General features: G+C 37.1%; 1 protein-coding gene across 8 annotated transcripts in view; it reads left to right on the forward strand.

Moving 5' to 3' along the window:
* KAT6B (lysine acetyltransferase 6B) overlaps positions 1 to 19,378 on the forward strand; it is a 222,770-nt gene that overhangs the window by 125,155 nt on the left and 78,237 nt on the right. For 5 of the 8 annotated variants that reach the window (XM_027858756.1, XM_027858761.1, XM_027858752.1 and 2 more), the window contains exons 4-6: positions 9,718 to 9,826; positions 17,678 to 17,793; positions 18,076 to 18,157. In XM_027858756.1, coding sequence (XP_027714557.1) covers positions 9,718 to 9,826; positions 17,678 to 17,793; positions 18,076 to 18,157 — 307 coding nt within the window. Of the gene's footprint in view, positions 1 to 9,717; positions 9,827 to 16,623; positions 16,711 to 17,677; positions 17,794 to 18,075; positions 18,158 to 19,378 lie in introns of those variants that run through there. The other 3 variants (XM_027858793.1, XM_027858783.1, XM_027858802.1) reach the window with 3 other exon arrangements.

Consider the following 19,378-nt stretch of genomic DNA (forward strand, 5'->3'; position numbering starts at 1 on the left):
TCACGGAGCATGTCATTTAGAGTAAGTTCTACCACAAATTGTGATTTGGTACTGTTGCTAGAGAAAGAATGCTAAGTTCTAAGGACCATGGATCTTACCTGGTGTTTGAGCCATTACCATATGCCTAAGACTTATATCTCAGTCTTAGCACAGCCAAAACTGTACCAGTACCAAGGATAGACGTGTCTTAGGTACAAATAGATAAAGAAAATATCTTTATATATTCTGCCCAGACCTTGTGCCCTAAGAGGCTGTTTTAAGTGCACTTAAAGTGCATGTTATTGTTGAGTTGTTTCAGTAATGTCTGACTCTTCATGACCTCATTTGGGATTTTCTTGGTGCAGATACTGGACTGATTTCCTTCTCCAGCTCATTTTACAGATGAGGTAGGAAGGCAAACAGGGTTCAGTAAGTGACTTGCCCAGGATCACACAGCTAGTAAGTGTTTGAGGTTGGATTTGAACTCAGGTCTTCCTGACTCTAGGTTGGTTACTCTAACTGCTGAGCCACCTAGCTGCATGCATATTCTCTTACTCGTAGATATATAGAATGGGGCTAGACTAAATGCATTAAGACCTAATCTTTTTCTTTCCCTTTTCAGTTCATTCTCCTCCCCTCTGACTTCTTATATTTAGTTTAATTAGTCTTGGTTTTATTGCTCATTTTTCTTTGCGATGTTTCTTCGTTAATTCTCTTCCTTTCTAGTCCATTCTGAGATTTTATTCTCTGATTTGAGGACTTTACCCACATTTATTCCTTTTTGAATCTCTCTCGTGTTCCTCAGGGGATTCCTCCAAGCTTCAGAAGTACCAGCTTTGTGCTCCTCTTCTGACCAGCTCTACATGATTTCCTTCTTGGGTCTTGCCCCCTCGTCCTTTTCTCTGCTGTTTGTCACTCTTAAAGAAGTCTTGATTCATGAGGAAAATGCTGTGATATAGAAGCAGGGCTCCAGGGTTGGGCTTAACCTGTGTCCCAAACCATGCAGGCCAGTTCTCCCTTCCCTAGGCCTTCGCTACCTTGATCATTTTCCTTCCCAGTGTATTCCCCGTCTCATCTCTTGAGTCCGTGCCCCTCTCCCCATTTTGAGTGCTGGACGACTTCAAGAACTCACGTAGACTTTCTGTGCAGTGGAAATGCAGCATTCTCACAGAAGGTAGCATCCTAAATCATAAGCTTGCCTCTTCCAATTTAAACCTATCATGAGGTTCCCACCCAGTGCTCGTCATAGGCACAGGACTCTTTCTCCATGGGAGTCCCTTTCAGTGGGTTTTCCTCTCCCCCACTGAAGGATAATCTCCCCCAGACTGAATTCTTCTCTTTCCTCCTGTCCCATTCTTGCGTAATGCTTCTTTTTTTCTGAGATACCAGGAATCATCATTTTTTTTTACTGTTCACTCATGCACTTGCTCTGGGTGAATTTCTAATCCTGTCTGTCCTGCCATCTTCTCCTCCCATATTTTATGCACCCTGCTATGCTGCCATGGATTCACCTCTAGGAGCATTCTAGGGCTTTGTTGGTTGTGCCTCTGTTTGGTTCTTCCACTTTCAGTTCTGCTCACCCTTTATTATCCCTTTGTGAGCTTCTTTTTACATCCTTTGATGATACCTTTTTGTCCTTTTTTTTTTTAACACTATAAGTCAGTATCTGTTTCTTTTTGAAAAAAAAAATTCCCAAATACAAGATAATTTCTTTCATTATTTATTTTATTGATAGTTATACTTATTAAAAATGTCATCCTTGACTCCTTGCCCTCACCACCCCCCATATCCAGTCTGTTTCTATTATTTTTATTCTCCTTTCATAGAATTTCTCTTATCCATTCCCTCCTGACACTCTGACACTGCCACCACCCTGATACAGATCGCCCCACACCTAGACTGCTGCAGTAACCTTGTGATCATCCTCCCTTTCTCGAGTCTCCCTCACTCCAGTCTATCCTCGACTCATCTCTCAAAGTGATTTTCTCAAGGGGCAGATCTGGCCCTGTCATCTCCTTACTCAATAGGGGGGAAGGGAACAAGCATTTATTAAGTACCTTCTATGTGCCAGGTGTTGTGCTAATTGCTTTACAAATATTCTCTCATTTGATCCACATAACCCTGGGATGTAGATGCTATTATGATCCTCATTTCACAGTTGAGGAAACTGAGACAGACAGAAATTAAGCAACTTGCCCAGGGTTCCGCAGCTAGTTAAATGTCTGAGACAAGATTTGAACTCAGGTCTTCCTGATTCCAAGCCTAGAGCTCTATCTATTGTATCACCTCACTGCCTCTAAATAAAGTGACTTCCTATTGCCTCCAGAATCAAATATAAAATCCTTTGACTTTTAAAGCCCCTCATACACTGGCCCCTCCCCCCTTTCTAGCACTGTTACACTTTACCACCCACCATAGACTGTGATCCAGCTTCCTCACCCAAGATGTGGCATGCCACCTTCTGACTGAATTTTCACTGTCTCTCATGCCTGGGATTTCCCCACTCCTCTCCTCTGTCTTCTGGCTTCTGTTGCTTCCTTCAAACTTTAGCTAACATCCTACCTGCAAGAAGTCTTTCACAGCCCTCCTTAATGTGAATACCTTCCCTCTCCAATATGGCCAGTTCATCCTACACAACACTTATTTGTACAGAGGTGTTTGCTTGTCTCCACTTACACAGGGGGAGCTCTTTGACAGCAGCTGTTTTTGCCTTTCTTTTTATCCCCAGGGCTTCCTGGCACACAGTAGGCACTTAATAAATAATACTTGTTAACTTGATTTGTTGACTTCTTTACTTATTTTACCTTTCTTGTGCTTTTATTATTTGGAATATTTGCACATTTTTGGCTTGCACTTATTTTCCTCCTTTGGTGGAATGCCTCAGATGCTTCTTTTTAGCCGAGTGCCCATCTTATAACTAGATGACAGTTTGCCAGGTGTATCGTTTGTTTTTCAGCTGGAGCTCCTTTCTTTTTTAAAGCAATATTTTATTGACTTTCCTCTTGAAATCTCTGGTGACTGTAGAATAATCTTATTAGTCAAATTTCCATTTTTTAAAAAATATTTTCTCCTGGTCACTTGCCAGATTTCTTGTTTGACATTGAAATTGCTACATTTGATCCCTGTTTGCTTTGGAGTTTGAAGTATAAGATGTTGTTGTTGTTCTGGATGTAATTTATGGATTCTCTTGATGAATGCTTTGTTTTCCTTATTCACAAGTTCTGGGCAGTTTTCTTACATTGTTTTAAAAGTTTGTTATATTCTTTTGGGAGACTTTAAGTTGTCTCTGAGTATCTTGTCAACATCATTACTTTGGTTGTGCAGAATTCATGTGTTGGTTTTTTGTTTTGTTTTTTGTTTTTTGAAGAAAACTTTGATCAAAATTTTGTAATGAATTCATATGTTCTTTAAAATTTTCCTTCTCTTCTAGTTTTTGCTGTAGTCAGTATGTTTATATTATAAATCTTTTAATCTTTCACATCTTTAGAGGGATTCTTCATTCTAAAGTAGTCTTTCCAATCTGTGAATGTTTTAAAATTCTGCATTTATTATCCTATTGTGAGGTCGATTTCTGCATTATTTATAATTTATCTGCATTGAGAAGTCTAAGTTCTGACTTATATTTCTCTCTAATTTATTTGATGGATTTCATTTTTCTACTGAATCATCCCGGATTTTCTTGTTATTCCCTCTTCTCTTGGGAATCTACAGGATTCTTTGTTTCATCAACCAGTGGTTCAATTTCTTCTGTCTTGTAATAAGAGTTTTGTATTCTTTTTGACGATTTGCCAGTCATTTTTTCCTTCCTGTTTTAGAATCTGCTTCATTGATTCATCTTTTTGAGCTCTGGGCTTTTTATTTATTTTGAAAACTTTAGTGATCTCCTTTCCTTGCATTTTTCTCTCTGTTTCACTCCTAAACCTAAACCTAAACTTAAACCAAAACGTTGAAATGTTCAGTTTGTCCATCTCTCCCTTTTCTCCCAATCCATCACAGCAATCTGACCTTTCTTTCCTTCCTTTGCAGCCTTGTTATATTCAACTGTATTTTGTCTTCTACCTTTGGTTCCTTTGCTCCTTTGTTCTGATAGCATTTGTGCCGTGCTATCCTCAGCCCAGGGTCCCCTGCCTTCATCTTTTCTTCTTTGGTGCTCCCAAAGTGTTGAATTCTTAATGGTGGTGTCCTGCGTACTGGATCAAGTGCAAATTTATATTAACTAGCGATTCTCAGCTGGACCCACCTTACTGCTCAGGAAAACTTTAATTTTTTTTATTTTTATTTTACCTCACTTCAGTAGCTGCTGCAAACTTTTCCTTCCCTCCTAAAGCCCCCAGTGCTATCTCAAACTCCTTCTTTTAGCAGAGTTCCTTGCCTCTTACCTTACTGTGAATAACAGTAGCAGTAAAAACAACAAGAATAGCTAGCATTTATTTAAGACCTTAAGGTTTGCAAAGCACTTTACATATGTCATCTCATTTGGTCCTTTCAACAACCCTGTGAGATAGGTGGTATTGTTGTCCTCATTTTACAGAGGAGGAAACTGAGAGAGATTAATTGACTTACCCTAGGTCACACAGGAGGTGTCTGAGGAAAAATTTGAACTCAGATCTTCCTGACTCCAGGTCACCTTTCTTTGTCTTTGCTTCTTTCTCTGAGGAAGAGGTGGCCTTTCTCTTTGCCAAGACTACTCTTTCTCCCTATGCTCTTCTCATCTTCTTCATCTCTCTCTATCTCCAATCTGTCCTATAGTCTTCCTAAAGAAAAGTTTTGATCATTTTGAATATTAGAAAGAACACTAGATTTGGAGTCAGAGAATCTGATTCCCATTCGTTCACAGCTTTGCTGATAACTACTTTTGAGACCATAGGCAATTGATCATTCAAGAAGGATTTAATCTGTGATAGGTACTAAGGTTACAAAGACAAAGATGAGGTAGTCTTTACCCTCAAGGAAATTATATTGGGAGTGGGTATTGCATTGGGCAAGGTGTAAAGGTAGCTGTCGATTGCCAAGGCAATGGGAAATGGAGTGTCGTGTGAGGAGGGCTAGTTGGATTGAACCACAGGGTGTATGAAGAGAAGAAATGTTCAATTATTTTGGAAAGGATAGGTTAGAGTCAGGTAGTGAAGGATTTAAAATGCCAAACAGAAGAGTTTCTGTTTGATTCTAAAGGTAAGAGAGTTTATTTTGAAGGGGAGTGCCCTGGTCAAACCTGTGCTTTAGGGCAAGTCATCTAACCTCGTGGGCCTCAGTTCTCCCTATCTGTAAAACAGAGTTGGATCAGCTAACTCTTGCTGTGAATCGACGATCCCATATCAGACCTTTCCTCAGTTCTTTAGTGGCTCTCCATTTTCTGTACAGGAAAAAATACACGCTCCTTGTCTGGCTTTTATGTTCCTCCTCTCCAGCCCGGCTCCCACTTTGCTGCCTTTACAGTCTTCTCCTTTTTGAGCTCTGCTGCATTCCAAGAAGACAGCACTTGGTGCTAGTTCCTGAGCTCCACTCTTCCTCCCCGCCTCAGACGTTGTCCCATCCCACCTCTGCCTCGTGGAGACTTGCCTTCGTTCAGTGCTCCTCTGCATTGCCACCTCCTCCACCAAGGCTTGCCTCATCTACCCTGGTGGTTAGCGTTCCCTTCCTCGTTTTTTTCTGCTAATATACGTGTTTGTGTACATGTCATGTCACTTCAGTAAAATATTAACTTCTAGTGGGCAGGGACCATTTTGTTTTATTTTGTGTCTTTACATTTACAGCTCCAGGCAGGGATGCAAGTGTTTAAATGCTTTGAAATTGGAATTAATTAAATCTTATTTCTGTTCAGCCATGGGACAGGTAGGTGGCACAGTGGATAGAGCACTGGGCTTGGAGACTCGAGTTCAAATTTGGACCCAGATGCTAGCTTTGTGACCCTGGGCAAGTCACTTAACTCTGTTTGCCTCAGTTTCCTTATCTGTACAATGAGCTCAGGAAGGAAATGGCAAACCACTCTAGTACCTTTGCCAAGAAAACCCCAAATGGGGTCACAAAGAATCAGACAGACGGAAATGACTCAACAACAGCAGCAATCTGTTTAGCCTAGTAAGCACTATTAGAATCTTGATTTTTGTCATCCAAAATATTAGCTATACCATTCTGAATATTTTGGTTGCAGATTTGCTAAGCATGCTATCTTTGTCTTCATGCGAGGCCCCAAGTAGAGGGTCTTTTACAAGCCACTAGAGATTTCCTTCTCTCTTGGCAGCTGTTATTCCAACAGCTGATTACAGCGGTATAACCTGGGAAGAAGTCACCTGACCGGGCCAACACCTAAACGTTAAGTTCCCAGCTTGTGGACAGGCATTTGAGTAGTCACTTTGTCAGCTGGTGGATTGAAATCTAAGTATATGGTATCTCTGGCATTTTACTGATCTAAAATTTAGTGATCCAGTTTTTTAAAAGGAAATTAAATTAGTTTTGTGTGACTTCGTTTCACTGATCACATTTTGACTCATAGTGCTCATAAGTTATCAATTTAACATTTCTAGAATTTTGCCACAGTCTCATTAATTAGTAGTTCTCAGAACTTGTCTTTTTGAAAGTGAAGATACATGTTCATCTACAGCCTTCTGATGCTCCTCCTGTTCTCTAGGATTTCTCATGACTACGCCCCTACTCTACTTTGTAGAGGAGAAAACTAAAACTCAGCAAGATTGCACAGCTAGTTAAATGCAGAGCTGAGACAAAATCATAGGCCTCATGGCACCTGATACTTTGTCTCTTGTGTCACTATTAGTGACACAAGAGACATGAAGACCTCTTATCCATGCTCTATGCTGATCTTCAAAACAAAATGGAAAAAAAGGAACCACTGCAGAAGGAAGGTCTACAGGTCATTGTTCTTGATTTTGCCGTAGGAGTATCCAAGACAGCCACTGTTTCTGTCTGCTTTCTCGTACAGAGTATTTAATTGTAAATTTAGCAGTCTTTTCATATGAGTTGGTAACCCTCAAGTACAACAGGAATATAGATGAGAAAACATAACACAACCAATGGGGTTAGCTGCCTTTTATATAGTTTAATACAAACAAAAATTCAGAAATTCAAGTTCTGTTCCTTGTTCCATTTTCAGGCTATTCAGATATGATTCCTTTCAGTAGAAGATTGTAAAGTATCAAGAGGTCATGAACTTAAAACATTTTGTGATTGAAATCCATTTTAATTTATTAAAAGATTTTTTGGAAACAGTATATGTACTGAGGACAGTGAGTCATAATTCTTTGACCTATTTGCACACGTTACTTTAAAAGTTTTATTTTACATAAGTGACAATTTTTAAAAAGTTAATTAGAATCTTCTGTACTGATGTTGGCAACAAAGTGCCTTGAATTATCAATAATTCAGTATACCACACTGGTTTGTTGTTGCTATTTTTAAGAGTATCGTGAGATAGTTATCCTTAAATAAATGGTTTTAAGCGCACATCAGCATCATGGGGTTCTCTTAAACATAGCATGAAGTGACAATATCTCTGCTTTGTATTATTTTGTATAGTGGGGGACATCATTCTTTCTAGCCATGAACTACTAGCAACCTTTGTCCTTTATGTTACCTTTAGTTAAAAAACGAAAATGAGCATGAATGCTGGCTGATGGCCATGTCTTTCTTGCAGCTAAAAATTCATCTGGGAAAGATAAATGGGATTGTAGATTTGGATTTGTTTCATTGCGTGAATGATATGTGACATTTCGTAAATTATTTAGCACTGCTAGGATGGCAGAAATGGCTTGAGCATTGTTATGTCAAACGAAAGCAAGAATCCCATTAGTGCAAAGACTGGGTTTAGCTAGAATCTATCAGGGGAATGTTGTCACTTTAAAATCAGATTGTTCTTTTAATTGCTATTTAAAGGAACAAAAGTGTTCCCAAGGTACTGCAGTTGAACACTCACAAGTAATAACTATGGATCCATAATTATGTGGCACTGATTATCTGGCATTTTAAAAACTGGCAAGAATCAGTGACCAATTTGCAGTACTTTGTATTTTTTTATTTTTCTCATCAACTGTATGTGCTCTGTTTTCTAGCTGTGACTGGAAATAAAAATGTATTTTCGTAGTTACTTTGCTTTCTAAAGAATGAACACATTAGAAGTATAAATTAAGATGAAAGGAAGAACATAAATGCTCAAATTGTAAAATAATACTAATAATCATATGTGGACAGTGTATGAATACTCAGGAGCTTTCCTTAGATGCAAGATTAATTCTCGTTTTAGAGATGTTGCAACATGTTAAAGAAAATTTTTGAAATTCAGTATAGCCCTTAGAGATGATAAAATACTATTACTTTTTTTTACTTATTTTTAAAGTTATCGTTTAAGTATCTGTGTGGTTTTTGGTTTTTTGTAAGTAAGGTTAATATGTACATGTTGGGTCTAAATTTCATTTAATACAGTATAAAATGTTTCTATCTGACCAGATACATTTATAAGTTTAGGCCCAATTACTATTTTTCCCAGGTATTATTAGGGGGTTGTGTTTCTAATAGATTTTTGGTCCATGAGATTAAAGCAAACCGACCGGAAAATCTTAAAAGTAAAACATTTAACCTGCTAGACAACAACTTTAAAACCTTTAGATTTCCACTGAAAATTTATTTTTCATACACTCTTGTATGTTCAGATTGATAAAAAGAAACCTCTGGAGTTTAGATTCACCTATTTTCTGTGGATAAGAACATTACAGTTGCTGGCAGTGGTAAATAGCAATTGAGAAACCTGAAAATTTATGCAGATTTATACATTGTTAAGAGTGATTTCCATAGTGATCCTAATAGGGTGCTAGGGGTTAGACAAATGTTTTCTTGTTTCTTTTACAAAATGGTAATGTCAGAAATTGAGAATTCACCTTTGTTTAGCATGGTTTATTTTTGAAGTTTGGTGTCAAAAAGAACACATTTTTGAAGCTGTTAATGGTGGCCTTTTTGTCCTTTCTTAGTGAATCCACCAACATATTTTATTCTTCTTTGGTGCTGGTCTTATTTATGTCACTTGTAGAAACTGAACCTTTTTGGGTTCATATTTAATAGATAAATAAAAATAAGCTGCATTTAAACATTTAGCAAAGCAATGGTCTTTTTAAAAAATCTTACCCTATTTAAATTCTATTCATACTATCTCATTCATCCCAGTATAGTGAAAAGAGCATGGCTTTTATAGTTAGGAGATGTCAATTCAAACTCCAGCTAGCTTTGACGCTTATTAACTTTGGTGGCTTTTGGCCTCAGGCAGTCACTTACCCTTTCTCAGCCTCAGTTTCCTCATTTGTACATAAAATTAAAACAATACTTTTATTGTTTAACTCGCAGGGTTATTATGAGTACAGCATCTTATAAACTTCTTAATTCACTATAGAACTATGAATTATTTTCCCGTTGACCATTAGATGAATGATTTTGTTAAAGGTGCTGTTTATGATAACAGTTGGGACCTCAAATAAATTCTTCATGGTAAATGATCTTTGTTGGGTGTTTTGTGTATAACTGTAATGATTGTTTTTATGTAAAATAAAGAGCTTGCAGCATTAGCAATTTACTGTTGGCTTTAATTAATAGTAATAGTCATCTTAAATGGGTGCCATTTTCTTGTGTAACACATATGAAAATTTTTTGGTTTTATTTCATTCATTTTCATTTCAAGGTGAAATACTATTTGGCTAAGGTAAAACTAACCATTTAAATTTTTTTTTTATTTTGTTTTAGCCTCGAGCTGATCCAATTCCAATATGTAGCTTCTGTTTGGGGACGAAAGAATCAAATCGAGAGAAAAAACCAGAAGAACTCTTGTCTTGTGCAGACTGTGGCAGTAGTGGTAAGTTAGTATATTTGTGTGCTTGCTAATGGTTGTCTTTTGTGGTAGGACAAATTCTTTATAAAATTCAACTCTTTATCCATTAAAAAGTCTTCCATCTTCAAAGTAATTTTTCTAACATCAATCATGAGCTCTAAGAATGTCAGAAGGAAAAGAGACAAATGGGAATATATTCTGCCAGATATCATTAATAGTTGCGTTTAAATAACATTTGATAGTGTACCCTCGTGAATAGGGTGCTGGTCTTTGCATCAAGAAAACTTAGGCTCAAAATTCCATCTTTGTCGTTACATATGTGATTACCGTGTGTCTCCTTCACTTCTGTGGACTCTTATCTTTAAGGTGATGATAGTGATACCTGTAGTACTTACTGTACAGGGTGGTAATAATACTGAAATGAGAACTTGTCTAGGTAATGTTTTGCAAACCTTAAAGAACTACTGTATAAATGCCAGCTGCTCATAATATCAACATTGGCATCTTTGAAATTCCGCTGGATATGGACTGAAGTGAAACTTCTCTGAAAGCTCCATGAGGCCAGCAAAAGACTTGATCTTGATATTTGCTTTTCTCCCAGTCATTTGTGTGATACTTTGCATGTAGAGATCTTAATGAATATTTATAGGATGGATCAGTGGGTGAATGAATTCCAAATTTGCAAACTATATGACATAATGAGCACATTTGTAATGTTTTAAATAACCCAGAGCTTCAGTTTAAAGGATTTTTCTACTTAGAGTACCTTCTGGATTAGATTGTGGCACCTACTGATGAATTGTGATATTTTAATATAACTCAAAGGAAAAAATTGGGGACTAAGTTATAGGCCTGCAAGAGTAGCAAAGAAATATCCAGGAATGAGAGAAATTCCTGTAGTTTTAAAGCTAGGCAGAGAGTTGGTGACTGATTATTAATAGAGTCAGTGTTTTCCTCCAAAGGCTTAAGTAAATTGAAATGCTGTTCTCTTAATAAGAACTGCTAAAAAAAAATAGATAAGAGGGTAACCTTCTTAAATAAAGAGTAATGAGAATTCATTGGCTTCTGTCTTGTTAATAGGTATTGCCACTATTAAGTGGCCTTTAGCCTGTGGCTGAGAAGGAAGAGATGAATAAGACATTATGTTCTTCATGAATAATATACTTATAATGTTTGCTAAAGAGACCTTTACAGTCTCTTAGATACAGTTTCATTAAAACTCATCTGTCTGGTTATGGTGTCATACATAGTGACAAAGACACAATGATATTATCAATATGTTCCATTTAGTTAAACCCAGCGAGACAGTATCATTGTTGTATGTTGGGATAAGTGGTGTCCCATTCATCGTTAGAAACTAATTCTCATTTATGCAAGCGTTCAACAAAAATATTTTGAGTAAACAATTAATAAGTGTTTATTAAGTGTTTACTATATGCCAGGCAGTATACTAAACACTAGAGATACAGAGAAAGACAAAAAGCATTCCCTTTTCTTAAGGTACTTCTATTCTAACCCTGGAAACAACATGTAAATAAATAGGTTCATACAAGATACATATGGAGTTGATGGAAAGTAAACAGGGAAGAGGGCTTAGCAGCTGGAAGAACTAGGAATGGCCTCCTGAAAAATGTAGAATTTGAACTGAGTCTTGAAGGAAGCCAGGGATTCTAAGAGATAGATTAAAAAAGAGCATTCCAGGTATGGGTACAACCAATGCCAAGAGCACATAGATGGGAGATGGGGTGTTGTGCACAAGGAACCACAATATAGGTCAGTATTCCTTAGAATATGTAGAGGGGAATAAAGTATCAGAAGACTGGAAAAACAGGAAGGTACCAAATTGTAGAGAGCTTTAATTGACAAAGTACTTCATATTGAATCCTGGAGGTAATAAAGAGTTTGTTGAGTAAGGAGTACCATGGTCAGACTTAGGCGTTAGGAAAATCCGTTTCTCAGCTGAGTAGAATAGGGAGAGACTTTATATAGAGAGACCAGATAGAATTGTTGTTGTTAGAACATTCAGGTGAGAGATTATGATGTGAAGGATGGTATTAGCAGTACAAGAGAAGAGATAAAGATCGATTTGACAGATGTTATAAAGATAAAAAGAGTAAGATTTGACACGGCATTGGATACATGGAGCGAGTGAGTGAGAGTGGTTAGTGGAGGACAACACCAAGGTTGCAGACCAGCCTGACAAAGAGGATGTTGGTGCCCTCAGCAGTAAGAGTGAAGATCTGAAGAGGGGATGAGTTTTGGAGGAAAGATAATCAATGACTTCTGTTTTGGGATATCCAGTAAGCAGTTGATGATTTGGGATTGGAGCTCAGAAGAGATATAAAGGCTCGATCTGTAGATCTGAGCATCTTCTGCATAAAAATGATGACTATTAGACCCACGGGAGCTGATGAGTTCACCAGGTGAGACAGTATAGAAAGAAAAGAGAGGGTACAAAGCATCAACCTCACAGTTTTGCAGTTTTAATTTGTCTCCAAACCAAGTCATATATCTCAGGGACCTCAATAAACAAAATACTATTATGTGAGAGGGGATGGGGAGGAGAGAGGTAGTTTCTATTTCAAATGTTTCAGATGTTTCTTTTAAAATATTCCTTTCATTGTGGTGCCATATATTTGAGTGATGAAGAATTAGAGATTTCTTCTTGGCTTATAAATTCAAAGCCTTTCTGCATAAAGAATAAAAGCACTCTAATTCTTGGATAGTTTTAGTAACATCCTCCTTTCTTCTTGCTCAAACCAAAGAGCTAAGAAAGGGATATGTTGGTCTATTTTGTACCTTTTCATTTTGATCTACCAGAGTTTTATCTTCTTGGAAATCATAAAGAGTCTTAGTTTCTTTTCATTTGGTTTAAGAGAATGGTGTTTAAGGCATGATTTTAAAAAATATATTTTAAATACCTTTCATTTGCTTTTAATAAGAAAAAAGTGATAAGAGTAGTACATGGAAGGCTTGTGTAGCAGGAATTAGTTTATGTTCAGAAGAGTTCAGGCTCTTCTTCAGGTAGAGCTATCTTAAAGCCTTGGAATGAGTGTATGTTTCATGGCTGAAACTCAAGCCCTGGGGATCTTCATGTTCCTTTGTTTGGCATTATAGGATAGATCAGAGTTCCTCTTTGGGCTCTGCAACTGAATCCTGTCCTAGTGTTCAGGATAACTTAATCTTCCCCATATTGCTCTGTGCCAATCTGGGTTTGGCTACTTTAATCAAAAGCCCATTGTTGCTAACACAGAGAAATGCTTTGTAGACATCCAGTTTATAGGTAAGACCGAATGGGCGGGCTTTTTTGTTTGTTTTGTTTTGTTTTTAAAATTGAAGGTTCAAAACCAAATACAATTTACTTTTAGGAGCTGTGTTATGACAGCCACTGGTGTTAACTACAGTAGAGAAAACTCACAGTGAATAGCTCAACAGTGCCCTCTAATGCTAGTGGAGCCCACTCAAGATCCACTGCAGGCCTTTTGTGGCTACTTGTTTATATTTGGTGACCCCAGAGCTGGAGTTCTTAACCTTTTTTTTTTTTTTTTAAACTTTTTTTTGGGTCAGGACTCTGGCAATCTGGTGAAGCTTAAGGACACCTTTTCACAGTGATGTTTTTAAATGCAAAATAAATGAAACACTTAAGATTACAAAAGAAACCAACTATATTGAAATAGAATATAAATTTTTGCCCCATCAAGTTCAGAGAAAACACTGAAACCTCTTGGGGCCTGGGTTAAGAACCCCTATTCCAGCATGATGATGTAACAATGGGGGCTTTATTGAATTGAGAAAAACCCATGGGTGACATTGAAGGGTGAGGAAGATGAGTTCACAGGTTGAATTGTGACTGTTTAGATTGATCAAAAGGATTCCTAACGTAAGATATTTTCATGAGAAATGCTCTGAGTCCTATAAAACCAGGAGAAAAAATAGATGGCAGCCCATAAGGAGAGCTGGTCTTAATGTGTTTCCCATATGTGTCAGATGCTTTTAGAAATGGCACACCTGAAGTCTGTTTTGTATGATGTCGCATTTACAATCATCTTAGAGATTTCATTTAGAATCTACTTCGATTTCATTGGCGTGTGCAATAAATATCTCCCCTTGCCTGACTTAATAAAGTAATCAAATTTAGAAATTTCTCTTTTCTTAGGATAATCGTAGTGCCAAAGGGGGCATTTTATGAAACTGTGTTATAACTTACACACTATTTCAGATTAGTTCCATCCCACATGTGAGTGGCATCTAGCTTTTATAAAAATTTCTCTTTTATAATATGGATACAGTAAAAACTGGTTATCTTCACATTTATAAGTGTTAGAATTTATTGAAGTTTTACTTGATATTTATGACTCAACATACTTTGGAATTAACATTTATATTCTTTTTGCTTTATTGAGATCAAATTATTTTTTGCCAAAACTCAGCTCAAGTGCTACCTTCTGTGTTTTAAAGCCTTCAAAATTCTTCTTCATCTCCCTCCAAACTACAAGTATTCTCCCTCCCAAAACTATCTTGCCTTTGTTCTCCCTCCCCTTCCCCCCCCCATTAGAACGTAAGCCCCTTGAGAGCAGGGATCATTTCACTCTCGTCTTTGTATTCTGTGTTTAGCACAGTGCTTGGCACATGTTAGGCATGTAATAGATGTTTGTTGGTTGATTGGTTGAATTCATAAGTTTGCCACAAATAGTAGTAGTAGAGACTAGATCTGTGATTTCATTGGTATAGTGAAGTCCCAGATGAAGATATTTCCTCTACTGTTGCAGGTTGGCACCTTTGTAATTTATAGACTTTGAAAGTTACCTGGATCACTGAAAGAATAAATGGCTTAACATTGGTCAAATAGTTGAGTGGTGTTAGGGTTTAGAGTTGGGAAATCCCAAGTTTCAATCCTGCCTCAGGCATTTACTAGATTTGTGGCCCTGGACAAATCTATCTCTCTTCTTCAGTGTCTTCATCTATAAAATGGGAATAATAACAACAAGTACTTCCCAGGGTTGTTGTGAAGATAGAGGGACTTGAACCCAAGTCATGCTGGCTTCAAGGGCAGCTGTCTGCCCCCTCTGCCATGCTCTCTCTGTTAGATATTGCACCACATCAAATATTGCTTCTGTCAGTCAGATTACTAGATGGTTCAATTGTTTCAGTGCCTGCAGCGGACCTGCCCATCCTGTATTGCTCTTGTCATTGTCTTCCTCCTACACATCTACCATGGGAATCCACCTACTGTGCTGAGGCTCTCCTTGAGTTCTCTTAACATTGCATGGATCTTAGGAGAAAACATGGCTGCCCACCTTTTGGAAGGGAGAGAGTCATACTTTTTTTCTGACATGTTTCATATCACTTCTGTGGAATTTCTTGTGCAGCCCAGCCGTATCTGCAGTGCTCCTTTCTGCCACCCTTTGGGTTATCTTCAAATAGCAAACAATAAAAGATAAGGGAAGAATTTAATGTAGAAAAATGAGTTCATGTCTTTATAGAATGTAAGATTTAAAAACAAAAAAATCATTTAAAAGGGCTAGTATCATACATAGATCTCATTTTGAGTTTATAGGGTTTTTTTAAACATTTAATTTTAGGTAGTTATATTCGTAGGACTTCTGAAGTTCTTAGTTTACTTCCTTTCTCATTTAAGGATATTAAGCTTCTTTTGATCAGAGTACAGCTCTTAATGACAGGATTCTGCCTTTACTTGATTGTTATTTGCTAGTCAGAGAGGTTTTGTATTATTTATATAGATGTGTGTGTGTGTGTGTGTGTGTGAATGTATGTATGTACACGTGTATACTTAACTACTCATTTGGTATAGAAGTACTTCTAATGAAATGGGGCCACAAGTTAAATGGATATGCTTGGATGTCGGTCTCACAGCCAGAGATTGGCAGCTGCCTGTGACAAGTTTGTTCTCTTTATATTTGAAATACAGAAATTTTGTTACAGTTTTTTAACTCGAAGTAGTGTGTTTTTATTAGCAGTATTGATGTTTGATTTTGAATGTTTCACTTAAAAATAATCACATCTTCTGGTGGGTAGAATTTTATGAAGCACCTATTAAGCTTTAGAAAGGAAGGTCAGTTTGGCATCAGCCCAAAATACATATTTAAACAATGAGCCTGCCGAAGTCAGGAAATTATAAGACAGTTTTAAAATCACAGAATCTGCTTTTTTATTACACCTTCAGTTTTCAATTGCAGCTTGGTTATGAGTTCTTTCACATGGGATTTACTAATGTTCTTGCTGGTTTTAAGGCTAGTTTAAAAAAATATAAGTAAAGTTTAAAATTTCCACCAGTTTGTGGGATAAAAGCTCATCGTATAGGAAGATTATCTGGCCCCCAACATATGCTGACACTGTGCACACCCACTTCTGACCTTTTGAAATAATCAGATATTTTGGATTGTATGATCTCTCAATAGGCTAAGATGGAGTTGCACTTGAAAGATTCTGATTTTTCTTTTGGAAATGGACAACTTAGCTGTCCAATAGGATTTGGAATATAACTCCTGTGGGTTGAGACTTTGGTGTGCCCCAGAGGGATGGAAAAGATGCCAAGGGGCACAGGAAAATGACCTACCTACCACAGCTAGCTCCGAATGACCAGGGGTGGGGTGGGGGCGGTTGATGATCTTCACTTTATCTGCGGTGTGCACCATCTCACCTGGCTCCAAGTGTAATTTAATATTTGTATTTGTTGTCTCATGTTAAACCTTGGGGCTCAGAGATAAAAATGACCTTAACTTGGACCCATACTGGCACTTCTGCCACTGTCAGATTGTGCATTGTTTGACCCACAGTAACAATCATCTCATTTTATTTAGGTTGGGTTGAGTGAAATGTGCCGTTTGGGCAAGTTTCTTTTGAATTTTATGCCTCCAGTCATACAAGCAAGTGTTTATGGTCTCAAGGTGTGTCTATTGAACAGCATTTCTTTAAAATTACATGTTGTGGTTTTTTTTTTTTTGGTTTTTTTTTAAGTTGTAGTACATGCTTAGTAAGAATGAATCTGATCTCCTTTTCAGCCACCAGCCACCTCTTCTTCTTATGGATAGGATGTGCTTGTTTTAAAGTGTATTTTTAAGATGAAGTTTTATAAGTTTTATACAAATTTTTTCTTGCCAGTATTTTTACCTTGGAAGAATGAGAATTATTTAAGTGAGTTCCCTTTTGCTTCTTAATACTCTTGTTTTATATTAAGTTTTTAGTCCATAATATATTTTAATTCCATATGTGCTTGGAAAAAACTAATCAGAATTTCTTAAACTTCATTGACTATATTTTTGGCATGTTCATTCTTTTTATCATTTGCTTATTATATTATCCTACTTTTAAAACTTAGGTTTGGTTTCATGATTTAGCTATGCAGTAGAGAGAATAGTTTAAAAGGTCATCCATCCTGAGTCCTTTTTCTGAGCACTGTCTGCAAAGCAGTGCAGCTGAAAAGCAATCAATAACTAAATGGTGGTGGTGGTGGTGGTTTATGAAGCTCCAGGAGTTCAGACTTAAGTGAAGATAGCATGATACAGATATTCACTGTCAAGTTGGTAAGGACTATTAGTTATAGTAGCTGTAATGTTCATCAAATTAAAAAAAAAACACCTTGACCGAATATTTATATTGTACCATAAATGGGCATTCCTTCACGGGAAATAATTTATGTAGTCATCCCACTTCTTTTTCCAGGAAAGGGAAAGACAAAACAGCCCATGATTTCTGTGATTTTTTTTTTTAAAGTTATTAAAGTCTTAATGTTGATCATTGGCTGGCACCATTGAATGTCTACTAAGTGTACATTAGAAAATGTGAGTCAAAAAATAGAGATAGGGGGTGTAGTAAAAGTTTCTTAACATCAAGCAATTTACATTTTTTTTATAGGACACCCATCATGTTTGAAATTCTGTCCAGAATTAACAACAAATGTAAAGGCCTTAAGATGGCAGTGTATTGAATGCAAGACATGTAGTGCATGTAGAATCCAAGGCAAAAATGCAGTAAGTTCATATTTTAATAGTTAAATGATCTTTTATTAGTATTCACTTTTTTTGTGAGTGGGAGAGGGGAAAAATCTGTAGTCCAGTAGCTGCTTTTCACTTTAAATGTTTCACTGCTATAATTTATTGATATTTTTCTTTTTCATTCCAGAATGCATGGAGGGAGATATCTTAATACTTAGACTAGTTTTGTTGATTATTGTTAATTTAGTAATACATTGTTTGAATGACATTTTTCAATTGGGTTAGCCATTATTCAACTTATTTTGTGTTGTATTACAGGATAATATGCTTTTTTGTGATTCTTGCGATAGAGGGTTCCACATGGAGTGCTGTGACCCACCGCTTTCCAGAATGCCAAAAGGTGAACTTTCAAAATCTTTGAAACCTTTCTTTAAAAGTTTCATAGGCATTCACCAGAGTCATCTTTATGTTAGAGGTCTCAGAAGTAGGCATAGTGCATGCTTAGTTATACAGTTTACCCTTGATATCTTAGGGTTTGGAATGGAATATGAGTATGGGCTTCCTTAGTAGGTAACACGACCAATAAATTTGTTAAGTTCAAGGCAGTTAAGAAAGAGGAACACCAAAGGCTGCTTGCAACTGTTGAGAGCAAATCTGTAATTGCTGCCTTAAAACTATTCCCCTCCTTCCCCCTAAATGTCTGAAATCAGCATCTTAATTAGGTGAAGTGGTTTTCTGTGGTAGTTTAGAGTTTTATTGGTCAAAACTCGGTTTCTTCAAGGCTGAAAGGTCAAAACTATTCTGTATTGTACACCACAGATAAGCACAGGGAAGTGTGGTCCAGTGAAAAGAATGCTGGCTTTGAAGCCAGAGAACTTCCTTTCAAATTCCAGCTCTGCTACATAGTACCTGTGTGACCTTGGAGAAGTGACTTGTCTTCTCTGGGCTTCAGTTTCCTTGTCTCTAAAAGGAAGAAATTGAACTAGATGACCTCTAAGAGGCTCTTGAGCCTTGAGGTTCTAAATCTAGGATCCTAATTATACATTTAAATATCTTCTAGTATCTGTGATGACAATATCATTGTGTCTCTGGTTCCTGTAGAGTAAAGAAGTGTTGAAGTTTCCAATCAATTAATTGGTGTTTTAGGATCATAGATTTGAGCTAGAAGAGAGCTTAGAGGCTCTCTGGGCTGACTGCTCACTATTATAAACAACTAAACTGAGGCCCAGAATGATTCAGTCATGTGTCCAAGGTCATATAGATAGTGAGAAGGGTGACCCTTTGTCCTCTGACTCCAAATGCAGTACGACAAAGCACTCATGGCCAAGTCTGTCTCATGACATGAATGTTCCTCTGTCAGAGAGAGAGAGAAAGAGAGAGATACATAGATGCTAGCTTAGCCCAGCATTCTTTTTGTAGACTGTACTTTCTCAGTTCGTAATATGGAGACGCAAGTACTTGTTTTGCTAATTTTAATTTGTTTATAATTTTCAGTGATAAAGCAGGTATCTATATAAATTCATTGATCTTAAGGTACCTTTTCTACTCTCCCCCAAAAGACTAAAGGCTTTTAATTTCTGACGAGAGAGGTAGATAGAGAAGTAGGATAAGTCTGGGAATG

Source organism: Vombatus ursinus, unplaced genomic scaffold, assembly GCF_900497805.2.
Source record: "Vombatus ursinus unplaced genomic scaffold, bare-nosed wombat genome assembly UNPS02000749.1, whole genome shotgun sequence".
Taxonomy (NCBI): Eukaryota; Metazoa; Chordata; class Mammalia; order Diprotodontia; family Vombatidae; genus Vombatus; species Vombatus ursinus.